A 20042-nucleotide genomic window follows, 5' to 3' on the forward strand; every position below is an offset into this window, starting at 1 on the left:
TGGGCAACAGAAAAAAAATTAAATTAAATTACATTTAAAATAAAACCATTTAAAAATGGGGGAAATTATGGCACAGAAAATTATATTGTTTTCATACCATCCTATAGTTTATGCAATAGTTTATGTAATTGTTAGAAGTAAATTGCAGGCTTCCTAATTTCCAATACCTGTTTCTGGAAAAGAATTTAATAGTATTGTTTTACGATTATATTTAGTTTTAAGATTATCTTCCATTAATAGTGACATTGTTGAGCTCGTTTTGGCAGCGCATATACTAGAACTGGAACAATACAGAGGTTAGCACGGCCCCTGCACAAGGATGACACGCAAATAGTGCTACTGTCCTCCCAGCAATATAAAGTAATCCTTTAAAGTGTGTATTCAAAGCAAAATATCACTAATTTAAAGAAAACTTAAGTAAATACTAGAAAGGGTAATAGGATATGGCAAAACGTGTGATCTAATGATTAAGTCTGGGAAGCATCGCTAACTGGGAAACACTGTAAAGTCTAGGTCTAGTATAAAATGATGGCAGGGGAATTGAGATTCAAGAATCCCTTATTCTAGTCTCTGGGTGGTACTTAATGGTACATCCTATGCCGCTCTATGACATAGGAGGTCATAAGGGAAGAGCCGAAGCCAGATTTTCTGCACTGCTTTAATCCAGCCTGTAGCTGGAGGCAACTGCCTTCTCCACTGGCTAGCAATTGGGGAAGGACTCCTATTACAGACCTGGAGCGGCCAGGGAATGTGTAGGCAGAGGCAAATCTGAGTAACAGTGTTCACATCCTGTAAAAACCATAACACTGGCCCAAATGAAGAAACAGGGGAGCTTGCCAGGATCAAGGAGAATAGTAATTTTTGCTCTTGGCAAAGATATAAGAGGAAAGACCCACTTGATGGGTTGGGAATGAGCAGTGGGGTCTTTTACAAAGATCTGGCCTTAAAGCCTTAACAGCAGGGCTCGATTTAAAGGAGAAAGTTCATGCTTTTAACAATAATTTTTTTTTGAGACAGGGTCTCGCTCTGTTGCCCAGGCTGGAGTGCAGTGCGGTCGCACCATCTTGGCATACTGCAACCTCAGCCTCCCAGGTTCAAGCAATCCTCCTGCCTCAGCCCCGCAAGTAGCTGGGACTATAGGCACGTGACCACACCTGGCTAACTTTTGTATTTTTAGTAGAGATTATGTCTCTCTATGCTGTCAAGGCTGGTCTCGAAGTCCTGAGCTCAACGGCCTAAGCCTTCCAAGGTGCTGGGATAGCAGGTGTAAGCCACCACGCCCAACAGATGCTTTTAAGAATAATCTAGGGGGCCAAAAATTAGAACAACAGTTATTAACCCTGAGAAAAAAATGTTATAACTTTTATAAGTTTAATTTCTTCATCTGAAAATGAGGAAAACAGTAATAACTGACCTACCTCAGACCAGCTAATGTGTGTATTGCATGACATAATGCATATAAAATACCAGGTCATGCTAAATGTTCAATAAATGTGACTTCCCTATAAAGCCAAAAGACTTCAGGTAAATATCTGGACATTATTATTTAAGTGACTATGGGTCAGTCTACTTATTTATGGCTCACAATTTTCCAAAACGTACATGAAGCAGATTATTAAAATTCTAAACAATAAAATAGTATGCACAAAATTTCAGAATCAGTGAAAATATAAATCACCATAGAAAATTAAGACCAGGAGAGAAAATATAATGTAGATATTCAGACCAATAAGTCCTATAAAAGTACTAATGTATGCTATAATACAAAATTAGTTCTGGGGTTCCTGTCAACCCAAAAGAAATTTGAAAATATTCATTAATTCTCCATGAGGAGAACAAAAAAACACCGATGCTGGTGGTAAACCTGTGTTGTTTCAGGGGATATCTCTTCAATTATCCAAGCTTTAAAATAATAAAAATATTATCTACCTTTCAGGGTAGATGTAGAGAATTAAATGAACAACATATATGAAAAAGTATTTCATAAAATTGATGTACTACGTAAATGTTACTGATTATTTCATATACCTTAATTTACCCAATAGAGCAGCCTTATCATATGTTTGGACCTTCATTTAAATTACTGAGCTAAAAAAGGAAGCTTCATACACTGTTGGTGGGAATGTAAACTAGTACAGCCATTATGGAGAACAGTTTGGAGGTTTCTCAAAAACTTAAAATAGAGCTACCATATGATCCAGCAATCCCATTGCTGGGTACATATCCAAAAGAAAGGAAGTCAGTCTATCAAAGAGATACCTGCACTCCCACGTTTGATGCAGCACTGTTCAGAATAGCCAAGATTTGGAAGCAAGCCAAGTATCCAGCAACAGACAAATGGATAAAGAAAATATGGTACATATACACAATGGAGCATTATTCAGCCATAAAAAAAGCATGAGATCCGGTCATTGGCAACAACATAGATGGAATGTTAAGTGAAATAAGCCAGGGACAGAAAGACAAATATTTCAAGTTTTCATTTATTTGTCAGATCTAAAAATCAAAACAATGGAACTCAGGGAGATGGAGAATACAAGGATAGTTACCAGAGGCTGGGAAGGATAGTGGAGGTTGGGGACAGGTGGGAATGGTTAATGGGTACAAAAAACATGTAAAAATGGATAAGACCTAGTATTTGATGGCACAACAGGGTGGCTATAATCATTAATTATTTAATTATATATTTTAAAATAACTAAAATAGTATAATTGGATTATTTGTAACACAAAGGATAAATGCTTGAGGGGATGGATACCCCATTATCCATCATGCGATTATTATGCATTACATGCCTGTATCAAAACATCTCATGTACCCCATAAATATATAAACCTACTATGTATTCACAAACATTAAAAAGTAGAAAACAAAATAAGTAAATAAGGTAAGTTACTGAGCTAAATCATTTTTACTATAGAAATACTCAGCATTCCCAGGCACTGTTCTAATAATTTACATGTATTCAATTACTATCCACAATAATTATAATTACGTTCATTCCAATGATGAAATCTGGATGCAAAGAGGTTGAGTAACATTCCCAAGTTTATTCAGCTAGCAGGTGATGTTGCTAAGATTGATATCCAGGAAATCTGGCCCCTGAGACCATCCTGGTGTACAAATATACTTTTATACCTTGAACAAATATACAAGGTATAAAAGACGTATGCTTATAGCCTTCCATAACTGTAAAACCTGCTAATCTATAAATTAAATATAAGCCTAGCAAGAAAACTGATAAGTTAAAAGTATTAATTTTATGTGATATGCCATATTGTTTTCTTATCACCAGTTGTAGGATGAATTTGATAGCATTATGGTCAGGTTATTAACAGGTCCTGTGAGATGACAATTTCCCATCACTTTTTTTCATTCAAATTACTAGAAGCCATTTGTTTATACAGCTTGTTGTGATATGTGGCCTTCCCTTGGTATAAATGTATCATTTACACATTAAATCGGCTTTAGTTCTTTTCTCATTAGCTCTTTGATTAAAATAGAATTGCTCACTGCTAACTCAATTACAAACACAAACACAAGACTAAAATTGCAGGGTAACTCTTGGCTACAGAGGCTACCTAGATGATCCAGGGTCTGCTTATATTGTTCTTTAAATTACATTGAAATGAAAATGTAAAATTCTCACAGAGCAGGCCAGGTTGGGTAGCTCATGCCTGTAATCCAAGCACTTTGGGAGGCTGAAGCAGGACGATTGCTTAAATCCAGGAGTTTAAGATCAGCCTGGGCAACATAGTAAAACCTCATCTCTACAAAAAAATAAAATGAAATTGTGGTGGTGTCCTGGTGCATACCTGTAGTCCCAGCTACTCAGAAGGCTGAGATGGGAGGACTGCTTGAGCACAGAAGTTTGAGACAATAGCAAGCTGTAATTGCGCTGCTGTACTCCAGACAGCAATACAGCAAAACCTGGTCAAAAAAATTTAAAAAATCACTCACAGAGAGCTCATAAACTTCAGGGTCTCTAGTTTGAGAAATCCCATCACAAAGTACTCTCAAGAAGGCAGGCAACCTGACTGTATCTCTATAATTTGATGGGCAACCCTATTCCAGTCTCTGCCAAAGAGAAACCACGAAGCATCCCCTCCTTCTAGTAAGAGCAAAGGTCTATAAGCACCATCTGTATTCTCCTGAGGTTCCATCCCTTCCTACCACGTACCTGGCTCTTCCAGACATCTTGAAGTAGGGAGTCCAGCTGGTCTGTATCCCGTTTTGATAGTGACTCTGGAGATAGGGAGGGTAGGGAGAGCTTTGGCGACAATAAATCTGCTCTGATGGTGCCAGGTGCCACATGCTGGCTTGGGAAGCCTTAGAACGTAGAAGGCTTTTTTGTAGGGGTTCTTTTGCCAACAGCAAATTCCCAGCATCATATTCAGCTAAGAGTCCCAAACCTAAAGAGTTGCTGCTCTGAACAAACAGCTCAGCCACTACACAAACTCCCCAGGGTGAAAGCCGGCCCAGAAACATTGCTTCAGGATTGGCTCAAACAAGAAAAGAATTCGGCCTGCCTCTTGTAAATACTCCCTCAAATTATGGTTTGCAAATTGAGGTTTGATGCATTGGTTTTCCAAATATGTACAACAGACACAGCAAAACTGAGTTGACAATGCACAAAGTTTAAGATATCTGCTAGTGAAAGTTACATTTAAGACTTCTATGATGACGCTGAATATATTGCAATAGAGAGATATATTGCAATTGCCAAGACATATAGTCCAGCATGTCAGCTTCTGGCTTAAAATTCCCTCAAAATAAAGCACGCTTAACGCAGATCTTTATCAGCAGTGCTGAGAGTGAAGCCTGGACCCTAAAATAGAGTGAGGCTAACTCACTCTCAGGATGTCTGAAACCTGATCATGGCCTCATTGACATTTTACACTAACTCCTGGATAAGAAATCTCTTTAAGGAACTCCCAGTGAAGATAAATAGTATCCAACCAGCATTTCCTTTTGCTAGTGAGAAGCAATGAGGCCAACGACAGCAAGTCAAAGGTGATCATGTACATGGTAAAGGTAGCAAATGAATGGCTGCCACCGGGGCAATAGGTTTTTTTTTTTAAGTGTATCTAAAGTGATCATATTTCCTGATTTTCCCGGTATTTAAAGCAATCATATACATGTCAAGTGAGTGTGTTTTCCAATTTTCCAAACTGTTAACTCAGTACAATTATTATTTGTTTTTTTTCTTTAGACAGAGTCTCGCTCTTGTCAATCAGGCTGGATTGCAGTGGTGCAATCTCGGCTCACTGCAACCTCTGTCTCCCAGGTTCAAGAGATTCTCCTGCCTCAGCCTCCAGAGTAGCTGAGACTACAGGCGCACACCACCATGCCTGGCTAATTTTTGCATTATTAGTAGAGGCAGTTTCACCATGTTGGCCAGGTTGGTCTCAAACTCCTGACCTTAAGTGATCCGCCCACCTTGGACTCCCAGAGTGCTGAGATTACAGGCATGAGCCACACGCCCAGCCACTACAATTATTAATCATGCCATTTACACTCTTGAAAATGTCCTAGATTTTACTGTAAGTTGTATGATCACAGTACCTATGGCACCCTCCAATATTATTTTATGTTCCACTTCTCCTCTTTTAATGCCTCCTCTCCCTCATTCCCTGGGATTCCCACATCTTCCTTTTTGCCCATGGGCTACCTTTCCCTGTTTTCCAAGTGTTTCATGCTCCAACACTACCCCCAGTTCAATATTTACCCCCCATAACACTATTCATTCAACTCAGATAATCTTGGTGTATTCGTTCATTTTTCACACTCCTGATAAAGATATACCCGAGACTAAGTAATTTATAAAGAAAAAGAAGTTTAACGGACTCATAGTTCCACATGGCTGAGGAGGTCTCACAATCATGGTGGAAGGTGAAAGGCAACAAGAGACAGCAAACAAGAGACAGCTTGTGTGGGAAAACTCCCCCTTGTAAAACCATCAGATCTCATGAGACTCATTCACTATGGCAGAATAGCACAGGGAAAGACCCGCCCACATGATTCAATTACCTCCCACCGGGTTCCTCCCATGAGTGGGAATTGTGGGAGCTACAATTCAAGAAGAGATTTGGTTGGTGACACAGTCAAACCATATCACTTGATAAATGATCCAAAGCAAAAAAGCAATCTTAACGTCTTATTTTAAGTAGGCTATACTTCTGCTATGATTTTATAAAACATTTATAACTATGGAGGGGAGACAGTTTTCTAATGCTTCTTGCAAAATCTCTGCCCTTTATCAAAGTAAGGTGCAATCGTGTTAATTATGTAATCACTCCTGTCTGAGTTATTTTTGTGAGTGCTATTATATACTTGTTCAGTTATATAATAGGGATTGCTGACTTGGCATCCTTTATTCTGAAAGTTTGCCAACAGAAAAAGAAGTACAGGAAAAGACACTGTAAAGCAATCCAGAGAAACGGGACTACAAGTGGTTGGGATACTCTCTGCTACACATTTTCCAAATGGCCAGTAATGAGTCTATATTACTTTTATATTACTTTTACCATCTAAGAAAAAAAATGAATAAAAGAGAATCATACACAATAAATTAATAAAGGTCACTTAGATTATAATTATTTTTATCCATATAAAAAGCTGAAAGCTTGATTTAACATTAGATAATAGTTGACTGGCTATAAATCTATGTATTTATATCACAGATACATTAAATATTGCTTTTTTTCAAGTTGAAAAACCATTTACTTCACTAGAAAGAAAAAAGTGATCCAACTCTATAGGTCTAGCTTTTGGACCAAAAAGAGACCCAGGCGCAGTGAGACTGTCACCAAGGTCATTCCCAAATCCAACAGCTGCAGGAGGCAGGAGGCAGGGAAGAGACAGCACAGCCCCCACCACAATTTCGGCACACAATGAGGCCTGCTGGGAGAACAGAACATGAATGGGAAGCTACAGAAGTATTCAAGGACAGAAGAACAGGAAAATGGGCAGGAGAGGAAGGGAAAGGAAAAGAAGAAAAGGTCTGAACTGAGCAAGGTAAACTAAGGTCCACGGTTCCCGAGGGACTGAACGCACAGAGCCAAGAACGTCCTGGAGATGGGGTACCACGAAGGGTGTATTCTCGTGCACAACTGCAGCTCGCAATTTCAGCCCACACATCCCACCTTGAAACTCTGTGTTATCAAGGCCCCTGACGGCCTCCACTGCATCCTCTGCCCACTCTATGTGCACGAAAGCATAATCTTTCACGATGTCACATTTGGTGACCGGACCATACTCCTGAAACTTGGCTCGAAGCTCCTTCTTGGTTCAGGAGGGGCTGATGTTGCCCACATGCAACTTTGTCGAGGTTTTGCTCTTATTCTTGCTGGCTTCCGCGTTGATGTTCATCCCATGAAGCGTGCAATGGTGCAGGTTGCGCCTGGCATCTCCCGCTGCAGTTTTGTCTTCTACGTGCACAAAGCCATAATTCTTAATGATGTCACATTCCAGCACTTTCCCATACTGCTCGGAAATAGAGCACTTCTGCTCTGAGGCCTCCTGGGGCAGGTTTCCGATGAACACCTTCACCCTCCCGACACGAGCGCACACAGAAATCAGCAGGGCCTCCTCCCGGCACAGACGCCTCTGACAAAACGTTAAAATGGCGCGGCCCAATACTGCTTTTTTTAATGATTAAAGAGTTGAAGTGGCTGGGCATGGGGCTGTAGCCTGTAATCTCAGCACTTTGGGAGGCCGAGGCAGGCGGATCATTTGAGGTCAGGCGTTCAAGACCAGCTTGGCCAACACGGTGAAACCCCGTCTCTACTAAAAATACAAAAACTAGCCAGGCCTGGTAGCTCATGCCAGTAATCCCAGCTACTCAGGAGGCTGAGGCAGGAGAATCACTTGAACCCAGGAGGCAGAGGTTGCAGTGAGCTGTGTTCGCACCACTGCACTCCAGCCTGGGCAACACAGGGAGACTCGGTCTCAATAAATAAATAAATAAAAAGAGTTGACGTGAATCATCACACTGGCAATCCAGCTTTGCAAAAACTGCCTGTCTTTTACCAGCTAACTTTACTGACAATGTAAAGCCACCATGCTCCCAGTGTGAAGCCCTGTAAGGTATCAATCCAGCCAGACAGAAAATGGGTGCTGCTTCTCTGCAACACCTACTCTAAGCACCTGAATTTCTATTGCAATTGTCAGTTGAAGGCTATTCAGTTTCAAAAGATAGCTAAAAAACAATGCTCAACATGTTATTTTAATGCACCATAGTACAAAGACAATAGGATTTGTTAATAATAACTGGCTAAATATCAAGAATACAATAAAGCACCTGTGTGGATTCTGTTACTAATGTCAGCCCCCTCTCACCACTCCCTGTACTAAGGAATTATAAGAACCTTTAGGTAGACATAGCTAGGAAAATTATGTATGATTTGATCCTATTGAGCTCCTCTTCCTTTGTCATCCTGGGCTTGAATTATTTGCTGACTCTCTTTTTGCTCCAATAATGATTCATATTCCATAACAGTAAATGGCCTTTCTTATATGGAAGCTTTAATGATCTCTTACAGAAAATTCTGTCTCCCTTTCTGTAATTGCTCAAGGTTTATACTTTAAGTGAAAGGCTTTGCCAACTGTGTTTCTATTGCTATAGCTATTCCAGTTTTCTTTCACCTCATAACTCTGTGCAATGTTGAAATTTTAAACAGTATGGTTTCTGCCAATGTATGAGTTTTCTCACCTCTACCCTGCACTGGGGCATGGGGTTGGGGTAGGAATAGCTGGGAAAAGTTCTATATAGTTTTGTTCTTTAAAGAGCCAAATGCATAACTTCCATTGAATACTAGATGAAAAATTCCCCCTGGTGCTTTTACTGTAATACTTCTGTATCATATTACAAGAAAACTCAACCTAGAGTTTTGCTGTTTAACTACTTCATGTCCACTAGGTCTACTACAGTTCAGTTACCACAGAGCCTAGAATTCTGAAAAGCCATCTACAAATCAGAAACTTGAATAACGGCTGAGGTCACTCAAGATATAGGGCTCATAAATGAAGTAAGATGGTACTGCTGATGAAGGCATAGACACAGCCAGAAAACAAGAACATGGAGCCAGGCGTGGTAGTCCCACCTACTTGGAAGGCTGAGGTGGGACCATTACTTGAGACCAGGAGTTTGAGGCCAGCTTGCACAGCATAGCAAGATTCTGTCTCAAAGAAAAAAAAAAACAAACAAATATGTGTGTGTGTGTGTGTGTGTGTGTGTGTGTGTGTGTGTGTGTGTATGAATATTGAGAGAGTGAACACTGATGGAATATGCAACTTTATACCACTGAGTGTCTACAACATGATTACAGGAAAACATATATAAATATAAGAGCAACATTTTTTTGTGGGAGAAACGGGCTGCTGTTTCAGGTATTCCACATAATAGGGGCACTTAAAATGAAACGATATTGAGGGCCAGGTGCGGTGTCACACAACTGTAATCCCAGCAGTTTGGGAGGTCGAGGTGGGCAGATTACTTGAGGTCAGGAGTTTGAGGCCAGCCTGGCCAACATGGTAAAACCCCATCTCTACTAAAAATGCAAAATTAGCTGGGTGTGGCGGCACACATAATCCCAGCTACTCAGAAGGCCAAGGCAGGAAAATTGCTTGAACCCAGGAGGCAAAAGTTGCAGGGAGCAAAGATTGTGCCTTTGCACTCAAGCCTGGGCAACAGAGGGAGACTCCAACTCAAAATATATATATATATATATTGAAAATTGTTTTAAAAGAATGATATCTATCCAGCTTTTTAAACAATGTCGATATTCAAATTATCAGACACCACTACTGTCTGTAATATATTAAAATAGGTTTTTTCAGCTAGGCACGGTGGCTCCCACATGTAATCTTAGTGTTCCAGGAGGCCAATGCAGGAGGATCACCTGAGCCCCGGTGTTCAAGACCAGCCTGTGCAACAAAGCAAGACCCTGTCTCTACAAAAACTTTAAAAATTAGCCAAGCATAGTGGTGTTTGTCTGTGTTCCAACTACCTAGGAGGCTGAGGCAGGAGGATCCCTTAAGCCCAATAGTTCCAGGCAGCAGTGAGCTACGGTTGCACCACTGCACTCCAGCCTGGGTAACAGAGTAAGACACTGTCTCCAAATTAATTAATTAATTTTTAAAATAGCTTTTGGCCAGGCATGGTGACTCATGCCTATAATCCCACACTTTGAGAGGCTGAGGCTAGCAGATCAGTTTAAGCCAGGAGTTCAAGACCAGCCAGGGCAATATAGTGAGACCCCATCTCTACCAAAAATACAAAAAGTAGTGGGGTGTGGTGGCACGTGCCTGTGGTTCCAGCTACCCAGAGAGGCTAAAACAGGAGGATCACTTGAGCCCAGGAGGCGGAGGGTGCAGTGAGCTGAGATCGTGCCACTGTACCCCAATCTGGGTGACAGAACGAGAACCTGTCTCAAAACTAAATAAATAAAATAACAATAAAAAATAGCTTTCTTTAATTAAGGGATAACATACATTTAACAAAATATCTTTGGTGTACTAATCTTGATGTACAGTTCAATCTTTTTACATATATACGTACATATGTGATACATATACACGTATTTCATCTATATGTAACTGCAACCCAGATAAAGACATAGAAGATTTCTTGCAACCCAAAAGGGCCGCTTGTTTTCACTTTCAGTCTAATACTACTCTGCAGCTTAAAAGTAGCTGATTTTTACAGATAAAATACTTTGAAGATTACTCACACTAATTTTACTAGAAAGTGCATTTAGTTGTGAATAGGCCCCATAAAACAGAGATTTACATGGAATACTATGCAGCCATAAAAAAACAAAATCATGTCCTCCTTTGCAGCAACATCCATGGAGCTGGAGGCCTTATCCTAAGTGAACAAACTCAGAAAATCATATATCGCATATTCTTACTTACAAGTGGAGCTAAACAATGGATATGCATGGACATAAAGACGGCATAATAGACACTGGGAACTCCAAAAAGACAGGAGGCTGGGATGTGGTGAGGTTGAAAATTTACCTACTGGTACAATGTTCACTGTTTGGGTGATGGGTACACTAGAAGCCCAATCTCCATTATTATGCAACATGCCCATGTAACAAACATGAACATATACCCCCTAAATCTAAAATAAATAGGCTGGGTGCGGTGACTCACACCTGTAATCCAGCAGTTTGGGAGGCCAAGGAAGGCAGATCACTTGAGGCCAGGAGTTTAAGACCAGCCAGGCCAACATGGTGAAACCCTGTCTCTACTAAAAATACAAAAATTATAGCTGGGCTTGGTGGCACGCGCCTGTAATCTCAGTTACTCAGGAAGCTGAAGCACAAGAATCGCTTAAATCTAGAAGGTGGAGGTTACAGGGAGCCGATATCGTGCACCACTGCACTCCAGCCTGGGCAACAGAACGCGACCCTGTCTCAAAAATAAAGTAGGATAAAATAAAAATAACAAAGGTTTAAACAAAATCGCTGATTTCTTTCTCTCTCATGTAAAAAGCAGGTGTAGAGGCAGGCCCTCAGTCGCTGCTGTGAAGGCGCCACAGAACCCAGCTTGCTTCTTTCTGTTCAGCTACCCTTAGCACTAAAGAGCTCCCTTTGGCTAACACAGTAGAGCACTGGACTCCACCCAGGCGTGGTGACGATCTTCCATGCCTGAAGAGGGGCAAAGGTAAGCAGCACAAGGTGGCAGCCACTGAGTCAACACCCTATAAATGCTTTATTGGAAGCCCAACCAGTGGTTTCTGCTTACATCTCACTGGTTAAAACAGTGTCATGCAAAACAGTTTTGGGTGCCAAACCCAAAATAAAATAGGATTTTATGAATAAGAAACGCAGGAGGGATGTTGGCTAGTTAATGAACAGCCTCTGCCTCACAAGTGGCCACAAACTACTCATGTGAATGACCCTTCCTGAAAATGTCATGTGGCATGATTTCAGATTGCAATGGATCAAAGCAGTCTAAAATCATGCTACAACAGGTAGTGAGTTCTGAAATAAACACTCTTAACATCTTGGCTAAAGACATTCAAACATTTGGAAATTAAAAGTCTGGTGAAGTACTGCTTTAAAATATGATGGCAAAAATTTTTTTTTTAACTTTTCACTATTCTTAAGGGGAAAAATACAGGGAAAATCATAAAAAGTCAACTTAATAGCAGGCTGGGCACGGTGGTTCACACCTTAATCCCAGCACTTTGGGAGGCCAAGGTGGGTAGATCACGAGGTCAGGAGTGTGAGACCAGCCTGGCCAACATGGTGAAACCCTGTCTCTACTAAAAACACAAAAATTAGCCAGGCATGGTGGTGCACACCTGCAATCCCAGCTACTCCAGAGGCTGTAGCAGGAGGGAGGCGAAGTTTGCAGTGAGCCAAGATCACACCATTGCATTCCAGCCTGGGCAATAGAGTGAGACTCCATCTCAAAAAAAAAAAACAAAAAAAAATTAATAGCATTTGCACAAGACTGCACAAAAGTTAATAATATTGTATGCATTCATTTATTAGGGCCCACAAATGGAAATCTAACTATTTCCAAATTGTAACTGTTTCTAATCATTAGGATTATGAGTTTTGATTTAAACTAAGAATAATATTTTAACTATCTGAATGCAACAAAAATCTACAGCTCCACAATTTTATATCCACAGTTATGAATTCCCAAAACTTTTGAAAACTGAAAACTTTTTTGCAAATTGCAGCATCCTCTCTGGTGGCAAAAGCTGACCTGATGCCAGGCATGGTGGCTCACGCCTGTAATCCCAGCACTTTCTGAGGCAGAGGTGGGCGAATCACTTGAGCCCAAGAGTTCAAAACCTGCCTGGGCAACATGTGGAAACCTCATCTCTATAAAAAATAATAAAATTAGCCAGGCATGGTGGCATGCCTGTAGTCCGAGCTATTTGGGAGGCTGAGTTGAGAGGATCACCTGAGACAGGAGGTCGAGGCTGCAGTGAGCAGTGATTGTGCACTCCAGCTTGGGTGACAGAGTAAGACTCTGCCTCAAAACAAAAAAAACAATCCAACTGATGTGGGGCTTCTTATACGCTTTACACCATTTAGTGTGATTGTAATATTTGGTGCAAAAATATTAGTGTCTTTTATTATAGCATGCTGCATGTTATTTTTTTAACTCAGAAAATTAATCTGAACTCCAAAACAGATCTGTTTATTATTTGTATAATCTTTACCTTACAGTTTTGCGAGGTAAAGATTTTACAAACTATGCTGCCTAATTGCTCACGATTTGATTTGTTTGGAGATTCCTGTTACTATCAAAGCTCATTCAAGGGATTACACATCATTGATTTGACCTAACTGCTTTTGTAATTTTTTAAGTCTTGGATTTAAGAAACCGAACATGTTATTTCTGCCCATGTGCCTGTAGGATTTTGGTTTGCTAACAACCAGTTAGTAAATTGAAAAATAATAACTTTTAAAATTCCAATTATATTACATTCTAACTTTAGTAATGTTTTGCCTCATTTTTTTTTTTTTTTTTTTTTTTTTTTTTTTAGACAGAATCTCATTCTGTTGCCCATGCGGGAGTGCAGTGGCATGATCTTGGCTCAGTGCAACCTCTGCCTCCTGGGTTCAAGCAGTTCTCCTACCTCAGCCTCCCAAGTAGCTGGGATTACAGGTGCCCACCACCACACCTGGCTAATTTTTGTATTTTTAGTAGATATAAAGTTTCACCATGTTGACCAAGCTGGTGTCGAAATCTTGACCTCAGATGATCGCCCACTTCAGCCTCCCAAAGTGCTGGGATTATAGGCAAAAGCCACTGCCCCCAGCAGCATTTGTTAGAAGAGAAAAAAAAAAAAAAAAAAAAAAAAAGGTGAGCTCTGTTCAACAGATATAAAATGTAGTATGTTTTGAATCAAAAATATCAAAATCACCACCATTAGAGAAAACTAAGGCAAACAGTTGCCTGAATTCCTCCTTTTCATTTTGTTTATATTTTGTATGATCTTAGATATTTGTATCTTATTCATATTTCTTTATGAACCGAGTCATAATCAATGGCTGTAACTATGTGGATGAAATAGAGATTTTTAAAAATATAATACCAAAACCCTGTGATGTAGGTATATAAAATCAAGATTAGCAACGGAGGTTTTTCCCCTCAACCTTCTCTGGACCTTATCATTATCAAAACCTCTAAAATCTCGAAGTCCAACGTTCTCTATCTTAAATATGGAATTCCTTTCTGTGTCCTACAAACCTCTGCAGGGTCTCTCTGCAGTCTCCATTTCTGACTTTATCTGATGCCATTTGCTCTTTCTTTTGATGTGCTGCCACCACCCTGGCCTCATTTTCCTTCCTAGAATGTGCCAAGTTCCATTCTGCCTCAGGGCCTTAGCACATGCTGTAGCCTCTTTCTAGACTGCTACTTCTCTGATATTTTTCAAATGTGTCTCCTTGTCATCCTTCAAGCCTATCTTAAATGCCACTCCTTTAGAGACAACTTTCTTACCATCTCGTTTATTTGTTTCCTTCCCTGTTATTCTCTAACACTGTACTGTTTGGTTGTTTGTTTGTTGAGATGAAGTCTCCCTCTGTCACACAGGCTGGAGTGCAGTGGCATGATCTTGGCTCACTGTAACCTCCACTTTCCAGATTCAAGTTATTCTCCTGCCTCAGCCTCCCAAGTAGCTGGGATTATAGGCACCCACGACCACAGCCAGTTTTTTGTTTGTTTGTTTGTTGGTTGGTTTTTTGTTTTTTTTTTTTTGTATTTTTAGTAGAGACGGAGTTTCACCATGTTGGCCAGGCTGGTCTCGGACTCCTGACCTCAAGTGATCCACCTGCCTTGGCCTCCCAAAGTGCTGGAATTACAGGTGTGAACTACCATGACCAGCCCTGTTTGGTTTTTTAATAGCACTTAAATAATGTGCAATAATATACACTTGACCCTTGAACAACACAGGTTTGAGCTGTACAGGTTCACTTATACACAGATTTTGTTTCAATGAAAGTTACACAGAGTGTTCCTGCCTCTTCTGCTTCCCCTTCCACCTCTGCCCCTGCCACTCCTGAGAAGGAAGAGCAAACCCTCCTGTTTCTCCTCCTCGGACGCTCAGTGTGAGGGCAATGAGGAATAAAGACCTTTAAGATGATCCACTTCCGCTCAATGAATAGTAAATATATTTTCTCTTCCTTATACTTTGTAAATTTTCTTTTCTCTAGTATACTTTATTGTACAAATAAATATAGAGTACGTACAACACACAAAATGTGTGTTAATTGATTGTGTTATTGGTAAGGTCAATAGTAGGTTATTAGTAGTTCAGTTTTGGGGAAGTTAAAAGATACACAGAATTTTTGACAGCGTGCAGGATTAGAACCCCTAACCCCCATGTACTTCAAGGATCAACTGTATTTGTTCACCTGCTATTTATCTGTCTCTCCACTAGATTATGAACTCCATGAAGGAGGAAATAAACTATCTACTTGTTCACTAATACACATGTAGCATCAAGCATCATGCCTGGCACATTCATGCCTCACACTTGAGAACTAAGTTCTCAAGAACTGTTTGAATAAACACCACAAGAATTATTTATCTTATGTATTTCTGTGATAATCTCTCCCAAAAAATTTCATTCTATGTATTATCTTTACCAAAACAAAAACCAAAAATCCCTCAAATTGTGTATGTCATGAATATGGTCTCAAAAACTCCAAAGAAAATTATCCCATAGAAAAGTATGTAATCAGAATTATGTGTATCTTACAAAGGGCACAGAACATTCTAATCTATAGATTAAAAAGTATATGAAGGTGTATATACACATATGGATGTGCATATCTAGATATTTTCTTTACCACGGCTGTTCATTAAATGTACCTGATCCCAAGTTTACTCAGATTGTCTACTTCACTTGACAGTAGAAAGGCAGGAGATGCAGCCAGAGAGGGACCTAGCTCAAATGCTATCTAAATTGGCCCAGGCCCACGGCGGTAGGTGATCTATGTAGTGAAAGTTCAAGGAGGTCTCACGAAAAGCATAGTGAGTTCTACCTCCTGGCTTATCATGGACAGGCTCTGTTTATGCCAGCTGTCCTATAATTAGCCCTTTTTACTCTCAAAGTATCCTGTGTTAGATGATAAATTAATAGTCACCCTAGCTACATTTCTATATAAATATCTATATTTCTAAGAATGTTACCTATTAAATGCCAGGCAAGGATACCAGACCAACGTGTGTGTGTCTGTGTGTGGGGGGGGGAGGTGTCTGTAGAAGGTGAAGAATGTGTATAATTCCCCACCCCTTTATCATCCAATTCCTTTAAACCCTGTTCTCTCCTTGCTTCGTTAGAAAATTTAGTGGGCAAAGAATTTTTACTGAATTTAACATATGGATGCAGTACTTGACACACTAGAATCTTTGTCGACTTTTCTGACTTTACATTTGCAAGCGTAGTGTTGCATTCATTTAACGTTCATTTTTTTTAAGTCTTAGACTTTATTTAAAAGCCCAGTTGCAACCACCAAATATCTGACTCAGCTCACAACTAGAGACCGAGCATCAAATTTCCCAGCCCACTTAATTTGAAAGCCTGCCAAGATAGGTGAAAGACCTTATAAATATGTAAAGCAGGAAGTTCAAATTACAGTCAAGTAAATTTCTAGTGATTGATGTTCTTTTCAAAACAGTTTTTAAAAAACTAATAATAAGCAGCATATTTCCAAGACCTTCTTACCAAAGGTTTCCCCCGAATTTAGACTCAATGGTGTACTTTCAGTACTGTATTTATTTTGGATTTTTACCACTTCCTGGAGGCCAGGAGGAGGCACAGTGGGAGGATCCTAAAAAACTCAGTACCACAGCCATTTTGTTTGTAAGGCAGAGTGGTAGAATTCTGTCAGCCAGTAAAGGTTTTTGAAACACAGCTTTTAAGGGGGGTGGGGAGGGGGGCGGGAATATGCCTATTGTTTTCATTTAACCGTTAAATTCATTATTTTGTTTTACTTTTTGCACACTTGGTAGTTATTGTGAATAAGAAATTATAATTTTTTCCCAGGGAATTAAAGATCTCGGAGCTAGAGGAGTCATGAATTTTGTTCCAGGATGACTGGCTTCTCTGGGTACCTTCATGAGACCAAATCGAAAAAATATTTTAACGGACATCGTTTTTACACGGCCCGGTTTGCAGGCAGAGGATCTATCGACGTTTTTGGAAACGATCAACAATTTGCTCAAGAAAAACATGAAAATGCCGCTTAAAAAATACAATAACGAAAAACAAACAACAAAAAACCCCACATCCAAGAAGCCAGAGTGTTCCTTCCGATGTGAAAAGGCGCCTTCTCCCGAGCTCACAGGCAGCCGTGGGTGCTATTGTCTTGCAGTGTCACTTAATAGCGAGCTCAGACTTTTGTCATTTGGGTGGCTGTGCTTTTAAAAGCCCAGTGTAAAATGGCACACACACTGCATTTTTTTCCGAGCTGCAGGAGGCGGGGCAGCGGGGGATAGTGCAGACTGTAGGGACACTGCCCTCCCAGCCAATCAGCGCCCGCCTGCCTGCCATCGCAAAGTTGTTAACCCCAGAGTCTTCTGGCTGTGCTGCCTCCTCTGCTTTTAATCTTCTGTGGATATTTCTCCGATTTCCCCCAAAGGCCCACAGATCCTGGGGGAAGCCACCCCATTCGGCCACCGATCATGGAAGAAAGTGTTACTTCTTATTTACCAAACATTTTAAAGATGTTGGAAGATCCATATGCTGCCTGGAGGCTGTTGTTTCTAGGGACACAAGTATCCAGCCTATATTGTTACAATTTTTTTTCAAGAACTGCCGTCTTCTTTGCCTGCACTAATGGTAAGTTTGTCATTTTCACCATTTATGTCATTAAGTCTTTGAAGGAGCCACCAGCTAAAAAGGATTTTCATTGTGTTTCTTCTAACAAAACCAATCTTTGTATTTTTCTTTAGCTTTGATCTCTGCACGTTCTACCTAATCTTGCCTGGTTAATTTTTACCAAAAGAAAAAAAATAGTTTTTTTTTTTCATTGTTAAAGCTAAATGTTTATAATATAAATTATACTTTAATTACTGTGAACTACAGAGGAACTCAGATATTTCAAGATGGACTTGTTTTGTGCCAGTAATGTTGGCAATGCCAAATATGTGCATATCCTCTTTATAAAAATTATGTCTTACCTAATTTGTCCAGGACTCAATTATCAGCAGGCAAACTATGGATATAGTTTTTAAAAAATGGACCCATTGTGGTTTTCTTGATAGATTACTTGGTTACAAACTACAGAAAAGCTGCCCTTGGTATAATGAAGGTGGAGGTTGACATAACCGGGTTTATATTAAGTTATGGCTGTTACTAAATAGTGGATCTTTTATTTGCTGATCAAATCTCAACTTGTAGTCTATGATATTATTTCTCTGAAGCTCTTCCTTACATAATCTTTGCAGATCTATCTTGTTTTTTTCCAATAAGGTACATTTGGGAGACATTTTGTAATTTTTGGCATTTTTCTAATTTTTTTTCTTTTTGCACACGGTGGGAGATCTTTTTTGTTTTGCATTGATCTGTGTTGGTGGCGCTGTAGTGCTCCTCAACAATTTATGTCAGTTTCACTAAAAGAAAAAAGGAAGAAAAAAAAAGAGGTGGGGCAAGATTTGATCTATTCTCTTCTCCCTTTATTTTCTTAAAGAAAGTTCAATCTAGTCAGTGGAAATATTCAGTTGTGTTGTTTAAATGTTTTCCGTGAACTGTGAACTATGGGGAGAGCAGACATGTCGTCACAACCAGTCCAGGGAACATCAGGGACAGGCATGCAGTTTGCAGTTGTTTTATCTGCTCTGATTTATTATCTCTATATCAGAGTTATTCAATAATAAGCTGTCAATTTATCCTGTTAGTAACACTTTGTGTTTTCCTTATATTATAAAATTATATGTGTTCGTGTATTTTCAATTTAACCAAACATTTGAGTTTTAGTTCCTTCAACATTGTAAAAGTTGAATTTCATTTTGAACCAAGGGATTTCTTAAATAACTATTTTAAGTTTCTCCTGAGGTTTTTCTAGTAGTCATATAATCATTCCTACATTATTGTTTGTTTCATTTTGAAATGATACTTCAACTGAATTTACAGATAGCCTTGTTTAAAAAAGAGCAAATATTTTGGAATAAAATAATTTTTTAAGAATATGTGCACAATTGCTTTTAGCTTTAAAAATTTTGATGTTCACATATCTAAATGCAGCATTATATCTTTTCCATCTTTGTTCTTACTGAGAGTTATCTGATTAGAGAATATGGGATTTAGGCCTAAACCCTCCCAAGAACAAAAATGTGTTACGATCTGACATAGGTTTTACTGGTCTCTATAAACATTTTAGTTGTTTATGAAGATAGTTAAGTGTGCCCTTAGTTCAAAAGGAAGTGGGATGAATCAGTAATTGTACCCTAAAACATATTAATTTTTTGCCATATAAAACAAAACAACTGAAATAGTATGCTAGATCACTTTTCCGTAAGACTGAAGAGATTATTTCTTGAAAGAGTGAACATTTCAAAATTATTATTTAGTGGGTTTATCCACTTTGAAATACATAAATGCTCATTTCACTTTTTAATCATTTAACAGGTTGAAGTAAGAGGATGTGTGAAAATGGCTAAAAGTAGTATTTCTGATTTTTGTGTCTCTATACTCTATTATCCCTTTCCTTGAACTTCAAACATAATTATGTATTATGCCTACATTTTGTTTATACTATGCTATAAAAATGTGAAAATGTTCTCTGCAACATTTTAGCTCCTGGTAAAATGTAAATGCCCCATCAAGATTGGTTTTTGGCATTATAGATTATTTATAGAATGAAATTCTGCAGGTGTAAATATATTATCTAACCCTCTGGTTATGCTGGAGAGTTTAGTTCTCTGAAGTTGATCTACCAAATAAAATATACTTTCCAACACATGTATTGCTAAAATAGTCTGCTATTCAGAATGACAATAATTTTTATTTTATTTAATCTCTAAAAACTAAACATGTATATATAATGCAGCCCCCTTTT

General features: G+C 39.2%; 1 protein-coding gene, 1 non-coding gene and 1 pseudogene across 3 annotated transcripts in view; 2 read left to right on the forward strand and 1 right to left on the reverse strand.

Annotated features, from left to right (window-relative positions):
* Positions 1-250: 250 nt before the first annotated feature.
* Positions 251-355, forward strand: LOC116537555. Its single transcript, XR_004263189.1, has one exon. It is a non-coding gene; the product is annotated as a U6 spliceosomal RNA (small nuclear RNA).
* Positions 356-6707: 6352 nt separating this feature from the next.
* LOC116537537 lies at positions 6708-8968 on the reverse strand (annotated as a pseudogene).
* Positions 8969-17117: 8149 nt separating this feature from the next.
* The window catches only part of EPC1 (enhancer of polycomb homolog 1), a 103801-nt gene continuing 100876 nt past the window's right edge, over positions 17118-20042 (forward strand). Inside the window, exon 1 of one of the 2 annotated variants that reach the window (XM_032259674.1) lies at positions 17118-17824. In XM_032259674.1, the coding sequence (XP_032115565.1) occupies positions 17822-17824 (3 nt within the window). In that variant the 5' untranslated portion in view covers positions 17118-17821. The remainder of the gene's footprint in view (positions 17825-20042) is intronic. The other variant, XM_032259676.1, reaches the window with a different exon arrangement.

Source organism: Sapajus apella, unplaced genomic scaffold (assembly GCF_009761245.1).
Source record: "Sapajus apella isolate SASKATOON/1434 unplaced genomic scaffold, GSC_monkey_1.0 scaffold111, whole genome shotgun sequence".
In the NCBI taxonomy this organism is placed as follows: Eukaryota; Metazoa; Chordata; class Mammalia; order Primates; family Cebidae; genus Sapajus; species Sapajus apella.